The following is a 22,899-nucleotide window of genomic DNA, read 5'->3' on the forward strand; positions in this document are numbered from 1 at the left end:
CAATGGCCAAAGGGCTGTTTCAACATTCTACCAAGAATGGGGCAAATATGGAGACTGCTCCGTTCTGTCAGCTATTTAGAGGCCACACTTTTGAGAGGCCCACATTTGAGACTTCACTCAAGGAGACGCACTTCTTAATAACTGGACACAGCCAAATATCAGCTGAAGTCCAGATACTTCCTGGAAGGTTCAAGTACATTGAAAAGCAATTCCAAATAGAATCCCCACATCAAAGTGCTGGTTACAGAATGGTGTGCATTCTGGATGCATGAGGACATGCTGATCGATCCAGCCCCTAGCCAGCTTGGTAAGACTACTTAAAATGTTTAAAAGTTTCAAGTTCAAAATGAAAACACTTCCCAAATATTACATTGGGCGTGGCTTTCTTTTTAAAGGTCATAGATGGCATTCTCGTTTGCACCATTCCCTGTATAAGATCTCAAAAATTACTTTAAATCAAGATTTTTTTAATGATCCTTTCTTATTGTCAGCCGCAACGGATTAAGTTTTATGAGGCCATCTTTGTCAGTCAAGAATAGTACATTGAGCACTGAGGGAAAAACAGCAAACTTTCTATAAGGAAAAATTTAGGCAATTTTTGAAAAATAGAAATTATACTGCCAAAGCATTCTAAATGACCACTGGCTACCTTACCGAAATGACAAGACAAATACTCATATCTGTTATGTTTTAAATTTTATTAGTATTGTCTTCATAATTGTATGTCTTCTAAATCCATAAGGATTTGCTCTTTTCAGTGAGGTTTAGTAATGCTTATGATTCTCATAAGATTGAATATTAGTGAAAAAATTTACTTAAAGATTTTCTTTCATGATTGAGGGTTTAGAAGCAAAGATCTTCAGGTATAAATCTTTAGTGAGTACTGATTCTGTGATGCTGTGAAAGGCAATTTTGTTTTTATGTAGATCATTGTGATTGGTTCCCCTTCCTTTCCTGTGGGGGAAACTGGACTGGATGAAGGGTATAAATGACTCTTTACACTGGTGTTGAAACTTCCTGTGAGACTGTAATTATTTTAAAATACACAGCAATCTTCACACGTGGCTTGGGACGATACGAGTGGGCTGCTAACCCCATTGGCAACATTGGACACCAGCAGCTGCTCCTGAGGAGGAAGAAGGGGCTCTGTGCTCCCGTGATGGTCAACAGCACCCCCCCCCCCCCAGGAAGGCACAGTGGACTCTGTGGCAGGGAGGTTCTTTTGTTCTTTGGGGTCATCTTTCAAATGCCTTCCCGATGGTTTTAACATGCCATTCTTTATGTAAAATAAGGCTTGTTAAGAACAAGAACAACTTATTCTTTTCAGCCCGACAGCTAATATCCATTAACATGAAGCATTCCAAAGTAAAAATAATCAGAAGGAGGAGGAATTTTGTAAATCACGAGGTTTATTTAGGTCAAAGTCTCGATTTTACCACGCAGCACCAGGAATTATCGGAATGTTACGTAAAAAGAATTTCTTTCAAAAATAGGTGTCTAAGTTTATGAGGCGAAACGGTGATATCTTCTTGAACGATGACAGTGAAAAAGCATACTTAAACCTCTATAATTTTGACAATTACATATTTTGCAGAATGAGAACATGGATCCTAGTAGTAGGCAGTTTTTCTTAAACACAATAGACAATTGAGCGGGCTTCGTTCAATTGACCATGATTTAATACCTGATGGGTTAATAAAGAAGGCAGGGAGCTATCTGGGTACTCTTCATCAAATAGTAGTTCAGCAGATCATATCCTGGATAAAACAACCAATTCCCCGCTAGAGTCGCGGTGAGTCGGCATTGACTCGATGGCGGTGAGTTTGGTTTCGGGGTGGAGAGGTTTGTGGGGAAAAGAGGGAGATCACTGAGCTCAGGCCAGTGTTCCTGAGGGTGGGCAGTTCTCAACCTTCCTCATGCTGCGACCCTTTCATGCAGTTCCTCATGGTGTGGTGACCCCCAACCACACAATTATTTCTGTTGGTACTTCATCACTGTCATTTTGCTACTGTTATGAGTCGGGCGACACCTATGAAAGGGTCCCGACCCACGGGTTGAGAACCACTGATCTAAGGGTCCATGAATGACCCCCTGCCCTCAGTTATCCACAGGCAGCTTCTACATTCACTTCTCTCTTCAGCTTTAAACATCCTTGGCAGATATTTCAACGTTTTAAAAATGCTATAGATTCACACATCTTTCTGATAATCGGTTATCTTTTTTAATGCGAATTATTCTTTAGGATACACCTTCCGAGAGTCCAGCTAGCTCGTTTTGGAAGCAAACAGACAAGCAACAACCGTCCCCTGGTTTATCTGGCGGCAATTTAGAGGGAACAAGATGACACCGAGCGGTGTGCGCCTCAGTCCACACACGGTCCACGATTTCCCCCACTCTCATTTGGAAACTCAGGGCCACACACCGCATCACCTCACCAGGAAACGGGAGCAGGAGAGAGCGGGCCCTCCAGTTGTGAGAACCTTGGTCGCTCTGTGCAAGGGGTGAGGTCCAATTTGATAGCACACCAGGAGCCCCTGTCACACTTCACTACCATGGAACCACGCTGCTGAAACAATGGGGAGACACAGTCTGGAGGCGGACTCCCTTTCCGTTTCCTTAAACATGGCCACTCGCTCCCACCCTGGCCGGCGATCATGAACATTTCACCCATTCCCAGTGAAGCAGGGGACAAATCAATAAGATGACTTGGGGCAAGGAGCTCTAAAGCAGGGGACGCTTGGTTCCTCCTAGCCCACAGCGGCTTCTTCATGTATCTCATTTGTTCCTGGCACTCGCACGGGGATCAGATCACTCCGACTCTTTTCAAGCATGAAAAGGGATGCTTTTCTAGGTTCACCGATTTGGCAAACGATTTCATCCCCCCAGAGGCGTCCTCACTCTTTGTCAAAGGGCACAGCTAAGATGTGGAGAGGCAGACGTCTTGTGAAATAAAGTCGTTTTGCGCTGCAGAGACAACCGCCCGCTTCCACTCCGTGATCCGCGTTCTCCTAATGCCGTGAGAGAGGATGCTTCATCCTCGTGCTGCGAATTTCCATGGCTGTGCCGTTCAGTCACCATTTGAAACCTTTCAAAATGTAGTTGCTCTCTTTGATATGAATGTTCCATGTTCTCTGATGTAGGCGCATAGGTCCAACTCACTGAAAGCCTCAATTTGTGGGAAGAAGAAAAGCAAGGCTGGGGACCCGGCACAAGCGGTGTTTACCCACTGAAGTCCTTTTGAAGTGGAAAGGCTCTGCGTGAAGAGGCGAACAGCTAGGCCACTGCCTCGCCAATTCCAGCCAGGAGCTCATCTTCAATGTAGTGCTCAACGTAGGTGGCAAATCTGTAATTTCTCCCTTTTTTGAAACTATTTTTTCTTCTTTTATTTTTGAAATTCTCATCTAAGCGACAGTTTCTTGTACTACAGTGACTCCTGCTGGGAGAGGTAAGTTGAAGTAGCGGAAGGTCTCTTACAGATATATCAACTCCCGGCCAGTAAAAAAGATGTCCTAAACGCAGCAGATGGAGTTAAACTGTTCCCCTACCTTGGACGCAATGGCTTCTTTCATCACTAAGAACAAACCCCTAGGTTTTACAATTGAGACTGAGAAACTAGTACAGTACTTGTACAACTTTTGATCTACAGCATCACGACGTGAAGCTGTAACAATTAGATGTAAAGGGCCCATTCATGAGGAATAACATCACTTTGACCCTTCGTGTTAGCTCCTACTGCTAATCTTTCCATACGCGTGAACTTACTTTCAATTTGAAGAAGATGAAAAAGTCTTTTGCAAACCCCAATACTGTTTTCTGATCTATGTACCTGAATGTAGAAATGTAGTCTTACCTCGTTTTTTTCCACTACAAGCCAAGCGACTTGTAATCCTTCCAAACCTTTAAAGGGGACCTCCCTTGTTAGCATCTCCCAGAGAACCTGGAACAAAAAGAAAGTGGAAGTTTTATTCTTGTACTTTGTATTTTTTGGTATATGACTGAAATTTTATCTAGCCTTTAACTGCATCCAATTACCAAACACAATCGACCCCATCTGTAGAAACTTGGGCAAAACATACATATTCATGTCCAGACTCCTTCCATATTTTATATCATAGATGTTTAATATCTTTTATCATATATTGAAAACAGAAAAAAAAAGCTTAGGCATTAGAACATCTAAAGTCAGACTAACACCAATGGGCCTGATCCTCAAGTAGTCTCACAAATTAGATTATGCATTTCATTAGTTGAAACTCTTCCTGTTCTCAATCTCTGATGAATTTCTCTATAAGATAACTAGGAGCTCAAATATGGTTTTCAAAGGTTCAACAATTGCCTCATAAAAAAAATTGAGCTGCATATCCAAATCACTGCTGAAGAAGCCAGTTAACCCACATGGTAGATACTTGCAACGGCGACATTTAGATTTCTTGATTTGCAGAAATCGCTGTCAAATTGAGTGAAGTCTTGAGGGATTTCAATATGTTCATTTTCATCTACCTATAACATATCTTACTATTTATTCTCTGTTCTCAGATGTAACACGCACTCTCTGTAGGCATACTCTGTGCGTATGTTCAACCCCTCTGTGGTGCTTGAAATCAGCGATGATTAGTGAACGTGAATGGGGCTGCCAAAATAACTAAAGCCATGACACTGGTGTGCTGAGAACAGCCACGGATGAGGTCTTCTTTTGAAACGTGGAGGACAGAGATGTGTGCACTCGGCCACTGTGTCTGTTGAAATAAATAAACCTTGAGTCTGCCAATACTGTACAAAACGCAAAACCCTAATGATATCAATCAGGATTGTGATAGCCATGGCCACTGTCATTTCTGGAGTGCTTGTTATGTTCTAGGACCTATTAAACCCTTGCCCTATGTTATCATGAGTAATATCAACATACCCTTACTTGATAGATGAGGAAGCCTTCAGGAAATCTTATTTCCCCAAGATGAGGAGCTTTCAGGAAACCAAATAACTGGCCCAAAGACCATTCCAAGTGGCGGAAACAAACTCCATGCGACTCTGGAGGAGTTACTAGATTCAGTAATGGGCGGGAAAGCAGGTGCTATGTGGCAGGGAGGGCAGGGCGAGAGAGACTACCAGGTGCCATATTGTGGATACAGGGCCATGGCAGAAACAAACAGCAAGGACGCAGCAGATGTGTTTGGGAAACATACACACACCGTTTTACAGACAAGGGTGGAGACTGAGGACACACACTCTATTGGGCCAAAGCCTATGAACTTCTAACTCCATCGACGTCACAGGCAGTCCCCGGGTCCCCTAACGAGGTCGTTCGTTACGTAACTGGAACTCAGAACCAAACCAGTGCATGCAGTCTTGGTTTGCCTTAATTTAGTGCCCAAACTCGGCTGATCTTTGAAATCACCTGGAGATCCGGCGAAGCTGCAGATCCCTAAGCTCCTCCCCCTAGTGATTCTGATTCTTTAGGGCTGCAAATGGAGCTCAAGGATCTGACCCTTCTCCAGAACCTCAGGTGAGTCCCAGGATCAGCCAAGTCTGGGAAGCCAGGTGCCCGAGCGAGAAAAGGCTCAATGCCTCTCAGGGATTTAAAAGCTGCATGCTCAGCAAGTGATGGTGATTGGGATGAAGATTTGGTGGGGACTAAGGGTTGGTTCTGTCGGTTCAAAATGAGGGCAAGTTTACATTCAAGGGCAAGTTTGCGTTGTCCACAAATTGAATATCCTGTAACCCAGAGACTGCCTGTATCGCCTCCGCCAATGCTCAGTCTTATTTGAGCCACAACATGTTAAATGAACTCTGGCTAATAGTTATGACAATTAGCAGGGAACCAGGGAAATTGGCACATTCGGCTTAAGTGGTGGTGGTTCTGGTGGTGGTGGTGGTGAATCCCTGACCTTTTGGGGGCTCCAGTCCAGTATGTAAGGTGCTTCTCTAGCTGAGTCACAGACAGGATTAGGAAAAGGTACGGGGTCTCCCAGAAGGGCCGTTGTTGGTTAACATGTAAGGGAAAGAGGGCCAGGGCTGGGACAGACTGCAGTGGCCCTAACGCACTGCACAGCCTGCACGGGCACGCCCGGGAGGCAGGCAGCAAGAGGGCTGAGCAGGAAATGAGCCCCTCGATGGGTGCTATTACCGTGCCACTGGGGCTGGGTGGAGGAGGGCAGGTGCATGTGGAGCAAAAACGTGAAGTTGGCCTTCCGGAGGAAGAATGTGAATGAATCGGCTTCAAAGAAACCAAAGGCACAAATCTGGCATCCCTAACGCGTGAATCGGCCTCAAAGAAATCAGATGGTTGCAATCTCGAAGTGCTCTGATGAGCAGCCTCAGGCCTCTTCTCTACGTCTATCCTCGCAGCGTTCGCTCTCCCCGCCGTCAAGCCAAGTCCAACCCATAGCAACCCACGCCTGTGGGTGTCTGCGGCCGGAAGTTCCTTGGGGAAGCAGAGTCTCATCTTCCTCTGGCAGGGTGGCTGGTGGTTTCCAACAGTGATTGGCAGCCCGCCACGTGAGCGCCACACCACCGGCGCGCTTCCACCTCCCCAGACAGGCCCCACAGTAAGGCGGACTGGTTTTACACACACACACACACACACACACACACACACACACACACACACACACACACACACACACACTTTTAGAATGTGATTCTTTATCCCGAGATATTCAGTTGGAAAAACGCCCTAAGTCTAATAAGCTCAGGGTCATAATTCTCTAAGGGTGCTCATCATCCTGGGAAACGAAAAGGAAGTCCGTTCCATGTTACTTGCTGCCTGACTTTCCAAAGGGCGACTCCAGCAGCGGTGCCGGCGAGAGGCAGTGGATGGGCATCCCGCTGTGCTCCGACCACACCGGCTGCTCTGTCCCATTCCAGTCTCCACCCTTCTGAGCCACCGATTCACCGATGGATCTGATAGGTGCGATGAGCTTTTTCTCTACGAAACGAAGGGGCATTTGGCACCAAAAACAGCAAACACTCTGCTCAGGGAGTCACTTGGGAGGCCTAAAAATACACCAAGCGATGCCTGAACATAGCAGGCCAAGCATGACCGCCATCCCTCACCTTAAAAATATTTCCCAGCTCGTTTATATTGAGAAGCCTCCGCATTTAAACTGCGCTCACCGGGAAAATGCCTATTTTCAGTTTCCAGGATAGAAACTTGGACGAGGCTGAGTATTTTTCCGGCCTTTTCTTTTACAAACAATGGAAAGTCATTACCTGAGCCCCCGGCTGCTCCAGAATGGGGCTCACAGAGCAGGGAGCCAGCCTCGCTCTCCCCAAGCCACTCTGTTTTCAAAGCAGGGTTTGGCCAAGAAGTTTCCAAGCAGGTAATTCTGTCGCCATTATCACTAGGAGAGCTTTGTTCTTAGAAGGCTTATTCTGTCCATGTTTTTTGGTTTGTTTGTTTGTTTTCTTCTTTGCTTAAGTCTTATCTTTATTGTGGGTGACATAAGAAACACTTCTGGTTTAGGGCCTCAAAGGAAGTCGTCAGAAAGTACTAGGAGAAACCATAATCACCCCAACAAACACCCCCTTCCTTATGCAATGGAGAGAGAGCTAGAGAGAAATGCCCGGGAGAGAGAGAGAAGTGCCCGCCCAGCACTGTTTACCGGCTCAGAAGCAAGGATCGCAAGAGCCACTCCTGGCACTGGCAATGCGTTTATTTTAAGGCTGTACAAGGCTAGTTCTTCTGGCCACGCGGAAAGAAGCAACATGAGTTTACCAAGCTGGGAGGAGAGTACTTTGGAGAGGAACGGGGGCCCAAGTCTTACTGCAAGTCCAGGAGAAAAAACAACAAACCAAGAATGAAGAGCAAAAAGCAATCATCTTTTAAGGGGTGGCTTGAAAAAAAGAAAAAGACACCGTTTACCCCCTTCCCTTCCCTGAAGGTCATAGTCATGTGCATGTGGTTGAGGCTGCTGCGGGGGTGGGAGGCCCGAGGAGCAGACTTCAGTGAATGTGGAAGGATGGGGTCTCTTAGACACCCAAATCCTTCCCCTGACAAGTCAGTCCCAGCACCACGCCTGTTTCTGAAAGGTCGACAATTCTAAACAATGGCACTGCTTTCCGGAGCGGTCTCCTTCCCAGTGTGTGGGGACCACTGGCTTCTAAAACTAGCACGTGGCCTCCCTTCACAACTGACCAGCCTGGCTCTTTTGGTAAAATCTACTTTGACCCCGACATGCCTTCTTCATTTCCCCAAAGTCGGAGGTTATTGAGCAAAAAGGCTGTAGAAAGCAGGCCTTGTGCTTCCCCCCCCCCCGCCCCCTCCTTTCACTAGTGGTGCTTATTTAGAACAGAATAGGCGGGGTCGGAATGGACCGACGTCCTGCATGCTTGTTCATCATTTAATTCTCGGAATGGGATTGCAGCGATGGAGCTGTGTGGGCCGTGGCAGGCAGCCTTCTCCGCCAAGCCTTCTCTGCTAGACTGTATTGCAGTGAACGGAGTCACGGGGGACGCACTTGTATTTCCACAGGTTAAGGGAAGAGTCTGGCCTGGTCATAGACTTGACACTCCAAAGCACCATGACGGGGGCAAACGGGTCCTGAAGGGCAACCCCGTCTCCTGGGCAAGTACAGAGTAATGGCCGGCATGCTCAGCAGCGGGCAGGAAGATTCGCTGCACACGTTAAAGGGACCTGACAGGATCATTTGTTAAGTAGTTGCTCAATCTTCAGCGCTACATAAACCCAACAAAACAAAAGCGGGGCCAGCAAGCCCAGGCCACAGGAAACCTCATCAACAGCGAAGTGTCTGCGTGGAAAGGCGTGCGCGAAAGGCGTTGGAAAGGAACAACCCCGTGAATGGAACACTGGCAGCATCAGCAGCATGGCCTGTGTCATCTGGGAAGACGGAGGGAGGGAAAGGATGCTGGGCAGGGCCTGCGCGCTGCTCACTGAGGCTTGTGTACAGCTGTCAGCGCTGGACACACGGAGAGGCGTCAGCTCGTGGTCACTGGAACTGAGGTTTCCACGTGAGCCCAGGGAACACAGCGGGGTGCACTTCCCACCCAGGTCCTTCGCCGTGCGCTGCTCGGAAAGAAGAGGACCGCGTGGAGGCCGTTTTCATACGCGCAGAGGCCAGCGTTTTCTCGACACGCCACACAGCTGTCTCTTTGGATGGGAAGTTTCTAACCTTGGGACATTCTAAGACTGGGTGGGAACTTTTGACGTTTAAAAAACAACAAGTCCGTGTGGATGTAAACAGGTGCCTCAGAAAGTCTTGTAATTCATAGAAGTGTGGAAAGCCCTCTTACGGAAGTCGCCGTCTAGGAGGGCTTATATACACTCGAGTGCATTCCAGCAGAGGCGGGGAGGCCTGAGGATCTGTGCGGCCTCGCTAAGAACCAGCAACCGGCACCCTGAGTCCAGGAGGCACCCCAAGTTGCTTCTGCCGCCGTCCTTGTGTCCGACAGTGCAGACGTGGCCTGGCTGCTGCACAAGGCAGCAGTCTCCACGTTCTTCAACAAGAGCGTGGGAAACAACAACAAAGGATGGGCCACGCAGACTTGTAAGTGGCCCAGAAAGCCACACCTATTTGCTACCTGGCCACAGGAAAAGTTTGTCAACTCCCGTTCTGCGGGCTCAAATGGGACCCTGAGCAAGGACAAACGCATGTTGACTGGTCCCTACAGCTGACGTCCATCATAGCACATGGCAGCAGACATCAGGCACACATTCAGGGTCTCCCAAGGGGAAGCGCCCACAGCAGCTGTTGGGTGAGGAGGGCGACCAGGACAGACACAGAGTTTCTGAGCAGGTGATCACCTTGATCCTAAGCATGGACTGATCGTCAGAGATCACCAGCCCTTTCACAGAAAAGACAAAGACTTCAACCAAAAGGGAGGAAGCAGCAACAAGCAGGAGGGAACGGCCCAGTCCGAGGAACCAGAAGCCTACGTGAAAACGCGGCAGGGGTAGATCCAGAGACGTGCGCAAAGACTGTGCTTATGATCAGAGAAACAGATGGGCTGGGCAGCCAGGAGCGAGAGGCAGAGAAAGAACTTAGATATTTTTAATCTCCAAATTAGCCAGACAGTTAAATAGGGTTGGCAGACAAGGTTGGGGGAAAACACCTCCCTGTAAGGGGTGGTGGTGAGTGGAGAAAGGCTCGATAGGAAAAAGACTGGAAACTGAGACGATTCAGTTCTCGCTCATCAGAACTTGAAGAAGAGGAAACAGCGGAGAGAAAATTATTAGGAAACAAAGAAACACAGACCCCATGAGGGAAGATCCTGGAGTTGGTAGGTTGGCGAGGCCCACACCACATTTCTGCCATGGCACTAGAACAGTGGTTCTCAATCTGTGGGTCGAGACCCCTTTTGGGGTCAAACGACCCTTTCACAGGGGTCGCCCGATTCATAACAGAAGCAAAATGACAGTGATGAAGTAGCAACGAAAATAATGTTATGGTTGGGGGTCACCACAACCTGAGGAACTGTGTGAAAGGATCGTGGCATGAGGAAGGTTGAGAACCGCTGCTCTAGAACATCCCACCTATGGATAAAGAGGAAACCCTAACACATTCATATTCCAGGGACAGGGAACTGCGACAGCAATACTGGAAGAGAACAGAAGAATGGAATTGCACACCGGTGGTGGTGAGATTATTATTCTCAATATAAAATTGGCATAGCCAGTCAATATGCCCATCGAATGCGAAGACAGGTAACAGAAATCAGCAGATGTTCAAAGTTTTAAAATTCTACCCTCAATGGGCCTCTACTAGAACAATATCCAGGACGTGACCCATAAACACAGGAGGTGAGCTGAGGAGAAGGCATGAGACCCAGACAGATGGAGATCTGTTACCTCAAAGAGCCAGAGAAGTCCCCAGATCAAGGAACAGACACTCTCTTAGGGGACAGATGAGGGGCAGCAGCACCCGGTGGCCACCAGCCCCAGCAAGAACAGGAGGTCTGAGAGCCCCAGGATGCCAATGGAGAAAGGGACGTGAGGGAATGAGGCATTTGCTAGAAGTGATGAGTGAGTCCCCCAGCTTTGGCAGTCAGTTTGGGAATGAACTTGGTACACAGACACAGAACACAGCCCAGAAAGAGACCGACACATATACAATCAATTGATTTTCAACAATGTCCTACCCACACAAACCCCACATCTTTAAGATGGAGTACAGGCCTACATGCATGAAGTTAAACCTATAGATTCGAGAAGAAAACATAGGTGTGAAAGGGGATTTGGTAAAGACTTCATATGACATAAGTGTGCAAACTATAACACAACTAAACAAGCAGAAATTAAGTTTGCCATTCACTACAGGAAAAAAAAAGTACAAGACAGGAAGCCTTGTTCCTACTGAATCACAAGGCTCTGTGAACAATATGTATACGGTCATCGTAACGGAGAGGCAATACATCAACCTAAAATTGTGATGAAATAGGATTGAGAGTGGGAGGCAAGAAGCTAAAGACTCAAATCCTCATCCAAGTGTAAAGGGAACGGATAATTTCCAAACCTAAAAACCTAGCACGTAACGACAGGGGTTTGTGACTTAATGGTGTCTCCATGCTCCAGGGAGTGGAAAACTGTGCGTGAAGCTGCCTCTACAGAGCGGGAGCTGGCAGGGTGCTGGGGACAAGGATGCTGCTTTGCCCGAGTTTTACAGCCACCTTGGCTTTTCCAGTTACCCCCGTGTTCTACTCGGGGACTCATCAATGCAGACACCGAAGAAGAATGGAAATTAACGCAGGCACAGAAAGCCCTCTCACAAAATAGCCTACACCCCAACAAGTGCTTTGATTTTCAGTTTCTGCAAATGATTAATGTTTTAAAAAAATAATTTTATTGGGGGCTCATACAACTCTTATCACAATCCATTCATCCATTGTGTCAATCACATTTGTACATCTGCTGCCATCATCATTCTCAAAACATTTTCTTTCTACGCGAGCCCTTGGTATCAGCTCTTCGATTCCCCCCCCTCCCACCCTCACGAACCCTTGATAATTTATAAATTATTATTATTATGTCATGTCTTACACTGTCCAATATCTCCCTTCACCATTTTCTGTTATCTGTCCCCCAGGGAGGGGGTTATATGTAAATCGTGATCGGTTCCCTCTTTCTCCCCCATCTTCCCCTTCCTCTCGTGGTATCACTATTCTCATTATTGGTCCTGAGGGGTTTATCTGTACTGGATTCCCTGTGCTTCCAGCTCTTATCTGTACCAGTGTACATCCTCTGGTCTAGCCGGATTTGTAAGGAAGAATTGGGATCATGATAGTGGAGGGGGAGGAAGCATTAAAGAACTAGAGGAAAGTTGTATGTTTCATCATTTCTCTACTGCACCCTGACTGACTCGTCTCCTCCCCCACGACCCTTCTGTGAGGGGATGTCCAGTTGCCTATAGATGGGCTTTGGGTCTCTACTCTTCCCCTCCTCCCCCATTCACAATGACATGATATTTTGTTTTTTGATGCCTGATATCTGATCCCAACGACGACACTTCATGATCGCACAGGCTGGTGTGTTCTTCCATGTGGGCTTTGTTGCTTCTGAGCTAGATGGTCGCTTGTTTACCTTCAAGCCTTTAAGACCCCAGACACTATCTCTTTTGATAGCCGGGCACCATCAGCTTTCTTCACCACATTCCAGCAAATGATTTATAATAGAAGTATATAAATATATGATTTGATGGATAGGATAGTTGAAATGTAATAACTTTGACGGAGGACCTAAGTTTTAGAATCTAGTCTCTTCTAAATCTATTTTTATCCTTCGTTGAGTGGCTTGATCACCAGCTGAGAAAGCTTATAGCCTTCCTTCTTAGAGACAGCCAGAATCACGGGAAATCAGGCACGTGGCCACCACTGGCTTCCAACCTCTACAATTCTAGCCCTAAGCCCAAAACATACAGGGGGTCTTCACACAGTTTGTGGGAAAATTCCATTTTCTTTGAGTTCCATTTTCCCCCCACAAACTTTTGGAAGCCTCCTCATATCTCTCATTGGTGAAGTAAATTTTTTAATAGCCAACAAAATTCCTACCTATTATATTCATTGGCTGCATACAAGATGTTATGATTCAGAAAAACAAATTAGCGGGTTGGATCAGGCCTAACGCCGAAGCCATGAAGGCGGCAGCGAACATCTGGAGGAAGGTTCACTGGAAGGAAAAGGACGCACTCAACAAGGCTGGTCTCCTTTCGCGCCTCAGGACTCGCCTTCAGGTAGAAAGCACAAGCGTCCAGAAAGAAGGGAGACACTGATCGGGACCCATGTTAGGGTCCTTCCCTGTCACCGTGCAGAATTCCCTGGAAGAAGTAACAGTATAGAGAGGACTTCGGTTGGGAGATGAGACAGAGATAGGGAGTTTCCAATACACTACTGGGGTTTTTAAAGAACATACAGCTTTTCGGGGAAATAAACAACTGGTCCCTCAAAAACACAACAAATGAACAGTGCAAGACACAAAATAATAACAATTGACGAGGGTGGGAAGGGAGGGGAGGGAGGGGATAAAAGAGGAGCCGATACCAAGGGCTCAAGTAGAAAATGTTTTAGAAATGATGATGGCAACCTATGTACAAATACGCTTGATACAATGGATGTGTGGAAGGTTGTAAGAGCTGTAAGGGCCCCAATAACATGAGTTTTAAAAAAAGACAGCAAATGAATTTCTTCTTCCACCAAAGAAACACCCATGCTCGCTAACCTTCTCCTTTCTGCTACTGTAGGTGCACCTTCCCGTTGAAGAACGACCTGCCTCGCCCGTGCTCTGAGGGGACAATTAGGCTCCACTTTGGGAAGGAGGTACATAGAAGGGTTTTTTAGACTTGTTTTAAAATCACCACAGAACTTCACGAATGGTGTGGTCACGGGATAGTAGAGGACAGTGACATCTCGGAGAGAGGAGGGCACAGGGCGGGAGCAAGGGGGGGCGGTCCGGAAAGCTCTGGAAGAGGGTGAACACGCTTGGCCAGTCTGCCCTTTCTCCTTGCAAAAAAAGTGGCCACAGGGCTTATTTCAGCAAGTATGAGTCCACCAACAGCATTCTAGAAATTTGAAGGGCACCCCGCCCCCGGCCGTCCACCAGAAACGATGTCCGTGTCTTTGGACATCTGCGCTAACCGTTCAGGGCCCGGCGCCGTGCGACGCTTTCCTGACGCTGGCCACCGTCCGCCTTCCTCTGGGCGACAAGAAGAGAAATGAACTCACCACGCCATAGGAATACGTGTCGCAAGTTTCAGACACGGGGAGGCTCTGGATCACTTCTGGAGCCATCCACGGGAAAGTCCCCACCAAGGACATGTGTGTCGTGTGGTTGTGAAACCGAGAGGCGCCAAAATCGCAGATCTGGGGAAAGAGGGACAGGCACCACTTGCTATTTGTCAGCGGATCACAGAATTGCCAGCCCCGAGACCCCCATCTACAACGGCCCCACCAGACTGCCAGTGAAAAGAAGCCGCCCTACCTTCAGCACTCCGTCACCGGCGATCACGACTGAAAAACAAAGGCGGGGGAGAGACATTACGGCAAAGTCATCAAATTTGTTTGAAATGCCAGCGCCTGATCCAGATGACAGCAAAAACAAGGGCAAAACTTTAGTTCTGAGATCAGTTTGGCGGACGGAAACGTAGAAATCAAAGCATCTCTGGCATTTGGGAGTTTACAGAAGGGTGAAAAAACAAAAATAATAACTTCATTCCCTGAGCCGCAGATTGGAAAGTGCCTTCAAGGCAGTTAGAATCCAAATGCAGTGCTCTCCTGATTTAAAAAAAGGCGGGGGCACCGATCTGTCCTCGTCCGGAGAACCACCGCATTACCCGGGCTCGCTCTCTGCTGGCCTGTGCGGTGACACTGAGGAGGCCCAGGGCATCATTGGCTCATGACAATTGCTGTTTTAGAGCTTCCTGGCTTTCTGCTCATTGGAAGAGTTCCTTGCTCGAGTTAAAATTTATTCATTCACTTCAGCATACTTTCATTCACTTATCAAGCGTTGGCCAAGCATCTACTGTGTGCAAGGTCATGTGCTAACTGTGGAAGGGACTGCTGAGCCAGGTTGGGACAGTCCCATCCAGAGGAAGCTTGTTGTCTCCCAGCAGAGCTGGTGAAGCCGCTTCCACAAGGAGGTGTGAGACGAGCCCCCCAGGAAAGAAAGGGAACGTGCTAGACACGAAGCGCAGGAGCAGCTAAGGTTCGTGAGTTTCCTGCGGGAATTTATGCTTATGCTAAGACCCAGCAAACACATGGTGGTGACCAAAAAGAAGTCAGCTGGGGGACAAACGCCGTCTTCTACATAGAAGGAAGAGCCTGTGCAAGAGGCCGAGAGCAGAGGAAAGGGCAAGGAGGCTCTTGTGGGAGACGGAAAGCCAAGGATTTCAAGTGGAGTGGGTGACCACATTTGCCTGTGAGGACTGTCTTGGGGAGGACAAAACTGGAGGCAAGGAGATGGCTGTGCAGGTTGTTTAGGCCTACTGAGAGATGAGGGTGCTATGCTAAGACCGTGGCAAAGGGCAGGAGGAAGGGGGCTCAGTCTCACACACACACACACATACACACACACACACATGCACGCACGCACACACACGCACAGAAGGCAGAATCAACCAGGTTTGCTGAATAACTGGATATGAGGAGAAAAAGAGGAGTCGTCAGGATGAAGCCAAGTGGAGAGGACTCAGGCCCCCGTACAGGTTGTGTCACTGCGTGTCATCAACACAGCCAGCTGACGCAGGGATGGGGAACATTCCCTGTGCCACAAGGGCAGTGGATATTGGGAACATCATTCGAGGGCCCTACGAGTCAAGCATTTCATTACCTCACCCCTAATGCGGTGGCTTCTCTTTGGGGTGGCATATGATGTTAGCTGGTCTTGATGATTTCAGGAACCTACTATGACCCCAGGGCCACATTCCTCACCCCGGAGCGACAGGATGGTGTACACTGCTCCAAGTCCTTGGGAATGAGGATGACGGAGAGTGATGCGCTTGTCTAGACTGGCAGCGAGTGTTTTCCGTCACCGTAGTAACGCCAGATTACTGTATCTCTGCAGTCTTTTCTGTTTTCCCAAAGCCCAGCATAGGGTCTGGGAGTGTTTACGAAACACTTCTTGAAGAACTATTACTAATGAGGGAAAAGAAGGGGTGCAATATAGTATGGTGGTCAGACCAAAGACTTCTAGAATCAAACTCGAGTCTAGCTTGGGAGACGGGAGCTGCCACTCACTGAGAGCGGCGGGTGGGGAGAAGGCAAAAGGACCAGTTTGGGATGCAGTACATTCTACATCATATAGAACATGTATATGGACATGTCCCACGTGCCGAGATACTTTTGTTTTGAAGTTGCAGAGACTGTCTGAGGTACTGCTCTGTAGACGGGGCTGAGGGGAGGTCTGCAGAGCACCAGAGGTGAGGAGGTCAAGGGCAGAACTCTGGAGAACCATTCCTGGTGTTTCTTTTGTAAGGCACACAATGCCTTGGAAATACTAGATGACCAGTTCTTATTAGCGGTTACTGATGACTTTGGAAAGTGAAGAAACTAATCTTTGCATGACCTAATATGTAGAAATAGCCTAAAGGTAAATGTGATGTTATAAATAATAAGCTAGGGCATTTTCTTATATATACATACACTGTATTTCATATAGTATAATATTGTAAGTATTATGTAAAATTATTTTGAAAAGACATCGATAGCTTTTAACTAATTCTAAGATTAACAAGTGCTCATTAAAAAACAAAGACTTATTATTTATAAAAAATAAATGTGCAAATGTTTAGAAAATGATGATACCAACATATGCTTGACATAATTGATGTATGGAATATTATAAGAGCTGTAAGAGCCCCCAATAAAATTATTAAAAAATACATACATAAATGTGTGTAACATAGAAATGGGTTTTATAGTTCCCTCTCCCGAGGAAGGGAAATAAACTAGTGAAAGTGAGGCTACATTATCTTAGTGTTTGTCTTGTTAAATGACTGCACACGCTATGCTTTTTAAAATGGGGACATTATAATTACATAGTCTTTATAGTGATGCGAAAGCAAAACCCATAACTTAATCATTTTATCATTTTTTCCCCTTGGGGTATTGAAGGTATCTTGATAAGGGCAAAATCAAATGGCATGTTCAGCTTGAAATCCTGAGCATGAGCTGACAACTGAAAAGTCATCAACTGATACTTTCTAATCGATTCGAGATTCCTGACTAAATGACTTCCTGTTAGCAAACGTGTCTAGTTCCGGGAAGCTTCCTTCCAAGATAAGTCAAAGGATCAGAGCTTCGCCATTTGGATCTTGGGCTACTGGCCTCGCTCATCCTGACGATGTGGCGGTGTCTTTGTGTTGCCCCCATCTTTTTAAAGACTTAATAAGTGTTCTCCTTAAATTATATGTGAGATGGGGTCTCTCTTGTACCCTAAAACAGTGACGATCTGGAAGAAGAGAAGAAACACTGACCACACTAGCCGGGTTGTGCAAACTCCACAGGCTAGGACAGAAGCAAGTCTGGCTCAGCTGATCTCTGCCCCTCTTCCTCCACTTACATCACTGACCTTCTACGGACCGTACTGTTACCAGAGATCCATTTTAACTGCAGCGATCTGAAGGTTGCATAAAGATAAACGGTCCTCTTCTTTCTTATTTCTATAGCCACTTAGAGAAAGATAGCAAGATTTCAGAAAAAGGAGCAGGCTCCAATGTTTGCCTTCGCTGGCACTGGACAGCTAACTCTTCCCACTGCGTCTGTCCACGAACTTTCAAGGGGTGTCATGGAATGCGTCTGCATTCTGATAGATGGAGGTAATGTCTAATTCTGAAAGTGGTCTTAAAATCCTCACTCTCTATGTTATAAAATAGATGGTCCTAAGTAATTTTACAAAGTACAAAATAAAAAAAGAGAGAAAGAACCAGAATGCATTTACTTTCCAGACTCCTAATCATGCAGACCATCATACACACAAACACAGACCTGCTCCAGGTAACACGGGCCTGACAGACAGAGACAATTTGCACCAAATCATTCAGCAGAAACAAGGACAGAATTCACCGTGCAAACACAGAGAACTGTCGAAAAAGTGCCAAACTGTACAACTCTCCTTGTAATGATTGGACAACTCTTCTTTATGCGACTGAACTATTCACTGAATGGTGATGATGTGTGAATTAAATGCCAGTGAGTCTGTCGGGGAATAAAACATAGTGAAAACCCTAAAAACTCATGGCTGTGCACTTTGCTCGAGCAAGACTCCCTGTCGGGAATGATTCTGGGGGATAATGAAGGACGGGCTGAAAAACTTGGTCGACTGGCATTAGCCCTCATTGTTCAATCACAGAAAGAAGTAAACCATCTGAAGATGGGCCATCTGTGCTGTCCACCGACGGTGAAAGGCTACACAACCTCTTCACATTGTGCCGAGAACTGGGAGCCTGACAGACCAAAGATTTTCCTGGTCTCGGTGATGGGTCAAAACAGAAAAGGTATGGAAGCTATGCGGCAAAGTCTGATTTTCCTTTCTGTACACGGATTTGTACTGACACAGGGACAATAAAAACATAAGTCTACGTTACCATTCCTGGACTTGAGGTCTCTGTGAATGACCTTGACAGGAGCCTCCATGTGTAAATAGTGCATTCCTTTTCATTCAAGAAGGAAGAAAGGACCGTTAGTGTTGTTTCCCAACATTCCATCCTATTACCATTCTAAGCATCCATGTGATCTTTCTTGTGTTTGCAAAGAATTGGACAGTGGAAACGAAAATCCGTGGGTTCTGTTCTTCCGTGAGCAATGAAACAGTGGCAGGATATTTCCTACATTAATGTGCTAAGGGAACCGTGAGTGCTTTCCTGTGACTGCGGGCAAAGCTAGCTTCTGACGAGACCTAATAAGGGCACCTCCATTTCTGCAGTCTGCAGTGAAAATAGTTCCTGAGCGGGGAGAAGTCACGTGCCCCACACGTGACTAAGCTATTCCACGCCCCACGGCCTTCTAAATTAGCCGTGGCTCTGACCAAGGCCTTCATCTGTTTCCAAGTGGATCTGGGTGGTAACTGGGCAGCTTGGTTTATTTCTTTAGCACGCGTTTCAAATAAGCCCTGTGAAGTAGGGACTGGGGGATTAGGTGGATTCACTGGTTGCTCAAGAATTTTATGATCTGCGGGTCACTAATACGTCATCCTTACAAAATATTGTCTTCTTTTCTACAACGATAAGGCTTCGAGGAAGTCTATGTTTAAATGCCCTCCAAAAATCCTCTCTAACATATTTAGGCTACACATCAATTAATTGAGTATACAAAAGTTGGATTCTTGTTCTTTGGGGAAAAAAGATTATGTGTAAAAGGTACATACTGGCCTACTTAATTTTGTTCTCTGCAGAACATTTTAAAATTGTTTAAAAAACAAAGTGAGGGTTGGTGTTTGGCGACCTTGCATTGAGCACGTCTCTTGTTGCCTTTTCCCAACTATCCATCCACATGTGCATGCTCACTTCATGTCTCTGTGACACAACGTGGTAATTCTTACAACATTTCATTTTTTGAACACTGAATGGACTACACTATAGGGTAAATATAATTTTATAGGCCCTCAAACAAACAAAAACCAAAACCACCGCCACCAAGGCCATTTTTACTCATAGCGATGCTACAGGGCAAAGAAGAACTATCCTGGTGGGATTCTGAGGCTGGAAATCTTTATGGGAACAGAAAACCTCCTCTTTCTCTCAAGGAGTGGCTGGTGGGCTTGAACTGCTAATCTTGTGGTTAGCAGCCCAACATGTACGGGCAAATTTTAAAATTCCCGTGGCCTATGTTATTGCAGTGACCTGGAACCAAACCCACTGCATCTCCCAGGTGTGCGCATAGTTCACGCTGACTTCCACTCAATACGAATGAAGCTTTAGTCGCCATTTTAATACAGAGCAGTTAAAAATTTTACAAAATTTAAAATACCCTGTATTTAAAAAAAAGTTCCAATGACCTTAAGCAAGGTGTAATTGGGATCAAGGAAATCTCTTCTCTAATGTGATGTTCTACATCAGCCAAATGGTAACTTCAATCGCTACAACATGGGTATTGCGCTGGGCAAATTGGCGGCGAAGATCTCTCTTTTTTAAAGCAAAGGTGTCGCCTTGCGGACTCAGGTGTGTCTGGACCGAGGCATGGCATTTTTAATGGTCTCATATGCCTGTGAAAGAGTGACTACGGCTGAAGAACACGCGATATCTGTGCATTGTGGTGTTGGTGAAGAATGTCGTCTACACCTGGCTGCCAGGAGAAGTACAGCCAGAATGCTCCTTAAACGCGAGACAGGCAAAACTCTGATCTCCTGTACCTGTGCACATGATCCTGGAGAAAGACATTCTGCTTGGTAACGTCAGTGAGAAAGAGGCACACTCTCAATGCAATGGTCGTGGTGGCTGCAACTATGAGCTCTAACACAGCGACGCCTGTACAGACGGGGGCCTGGCTTTGCTTGCTGTGCACGGGGCCTGTAAGGACGGGGGCCTGGCTTTGCTTGCTGTGCACGGGGCCTGTAAGGACGGGGGCCTGGCTTTGCTTGTTGTGCACGGGGCCTGTATGGACAGGGGCCTGGCTCTGCTTGCTGTGCACGGGGCCTGTAAGGACGGGGGCCTGGCTTTGCTTGCTGTGCACGGGGCCTGTAAGGACGGGGCCTGGCTTTGCTTGCTGTGCACGGGGCCTGTAAGGACAGGGGCCTGGCTTTGCTTGTTGTGCACGGGGCCTGTATGGACGGGGGCCTGGCTCTGCTTGCTGTGCACGGGGCCTGTAAGGACGGGGGCCTGGCTTTGCTTGCTGTGCACGGGGCCTGTAAGGACGGGGCCTGGCTTTGCTTGCTGTGCACGGGGCCTGTAAGGACGGGGGCCTGGCTTTGCTTGTTGTGCATGGGGCCTGTACGGATGGGGGCCTGGCTTTGCTTGCTGTGCACGGGGCCTGTACGGACGGGGGCCTGGCTTTGCTTGCTGTGTACAGGGCCTGTAAGGGCGGGGGCCTGGCTTTGCGTGCTGTGCGCGGGGTTGGTACCAGTCGAGTCCACTAACAAGAGCGTGACTGCACTCCATACATTTTGTGAGGATCGCTTGCTATCTAATCAATTTCTCGGTAATTTTTCAGATAGTATCTTTTAATTTCACATTCAAAATATAGAAATATAATTTCCACAATGGTTGACAAAAGAGGATTTCAGAGAGCCAAACTGTTAGGCACACTGTCTTCAACTATATAAATATAAAACAATGTTCAACCTGCCATGCCACCAGGGTTCTTTAGACCACCCTAAAGATGATCTTAAAATATAATAAGGTATCATCCAGCAACAGCATTAAGTATGCAACTTAAAAAAAAACTTTTTCCCCACTTTCTTGACTTGAAGGATTTGCTAGGTATATCTGAAACAAGGCAGACCAGATAATCCTCCTAAGACTTTGCCTCCCCAGTGAAAGCTGCCCCCTCATCACGTGCTTACATATCCTTATATTTTCTTTGCAAAGAAATGCTTTAGAGAAAGGGGCATCATAAAACGCAAAGGATTTACCCTCATTGCCCAGTCACACTTGGACACACGTGCCTGCCAGGGGTGGTGAGAGCACAACTGTGACGGCCAGTACTCACTCTTTAGATCAAGTTCTTCCCAAATCAGCTCTAACAGTTATTATAAATAATACTCAGAATGTTCAGTTAGGAAAATGGGAGGAAAAAAGATAAAAATAAATGGAATTTGAATTACTTTAGAGAGCAGTTTGTGCAGGAATTTATGAGGGAAAAAGAACTGGGCATCTTGTTAGCTAATATTTTTAGGGACTTTTGCATATTAAAATAATTTTTTTCTAAGGATGATTTCAAAGTTTATATTAAATATAAAATAAAATCTCAATTACTTTTGGATGGCAGGAAAAGGGATTTTGGGGGGCATGCAATTACTATTTTTAGCATATTATTATGTTTACAAAATGATCCTATAATAAATCTTTTTTTCTGTATAATGAGTCTAAAAAGGAACTTGCAGCCCAACAGCAAAAATTATGATCTTTCCATAATTCAAGTCAATGACAGTGTCACAAAACATGGTAAAACGGCTTGCTTGGAGTTTGCAGTTTGTTGAAACTTGATTTTGGAGAAAGAAATACGGAAAAAGAGGGCAAGCACGCAGAAATGGAAAGGCACTGACCTACACTATTATCTGTACAGCGAGCTGCTGAATTCTTAGTGCTTTGAGACCAAAAAAAAAAAGAACATCTAAAGATACAGAATAACAAATGTCCTGACATAGTTTCCATCTCAGCTTGGGAAGTGTGTCCACCAATTCTCTGAGAATACAATGAAGCATTATTACCTTTGGCTACATCGGTTGCCCAGGTCATGATGTGATCCATGTCCATCTCTTCACTTCTGTTACTGTTAATGTAATCATAGAGTGACCCCAGAGAGGCATATTCTGTTTTTAAAGGAAAAAGAAGCAAATGATTAAAACCACGTGGCATTTCAGAAAAGAGATCGTACTCATTTTTCAAAAGCATACAAAAACTGATTCACTGTAGTTGCTAAAAGTTCACATCATCCTGGACAAGCAGCTTGTCAAAGACAAGAGTTACAGTAGTAACACGGTGAAACTTGACCTGAGGAGGAGATGACACCCCAATGAAATGGAACAGGGCGACACAAAGAAGTATGGGAAGAGTGTACTTGGGACAAATGCAGGCAGGTAAACAGGTGTCTCTTTGTCGATTCATATTAGATAGGATTATAGACTTAAAGCACAGAGTTTGTATGACAGTATATCAAATACACTCTCCCATCAGGGTTAAGCTGGTCCCTCCAAATTTAAGCACAAAAGGCAAATAAAGCAAGATAATTCTGTAATGGCTGTATTACTTTTTTTTTTAATGCCCACTTTTTTTTCTTGAGAGAACATTTTCATTACCCCAA

General features: G+C 46.2%; 1 protein-coding gene across 4 annotated transcripts in view; it reads right to left on the bottom strand.

Moving 5' to 3' along the window:
• The window catches only part of MAP3K20 (mitogen-activated protein kinase kinase kinase 20), a 193,851-nt gene that overhangs the window by 78,764 nt on the left and 92,188 nt on the right, over positions 1-22,899 (bottom strand). For all 4 annotated transcript variants that reach the window (XM_075529211.1, XM_075529209.1, XM_075529212.1 and 1 more), the window contains exons 4-8: positions 22,307-22,408; positions 18,528-18,593; positions 14,426-14,454; positions 14,170-14,307; positions 3,851-3,937 (exon numbers count right to left, since the gene is read on the bottom strand). In XM_075529211.1, the coding sequence (XP_075385326.1) occupies positions 3,851-3,937; positions 14,170-14,307; positions 14,426-14,454; positions 18,528-18,593; positions 22,307-22,408 (422 nt within the window). The remainder of the gene's footprint in view (positions 1-3,850; positions 3,938-14,169; positions 14,308-14,425; positions 14,455-18,527; positions 18,594-22,306; positions 22,409-22,899) is intronic.

Source organism: Tenrec ecaudatus, chromosome 13 (assembly GCF_050624435.1).
Source record: "Tenrec ecaudatus isolate mTenEca1 chromosome 13, mTenEca1.hap1, whole genome shotgun sequence".
NCBI lineage: Eukaryota > Metazoa > Chordata > Mammalia > Afrosoricida > Tenrecidae > Tenrec > Tenrec ecaudatus.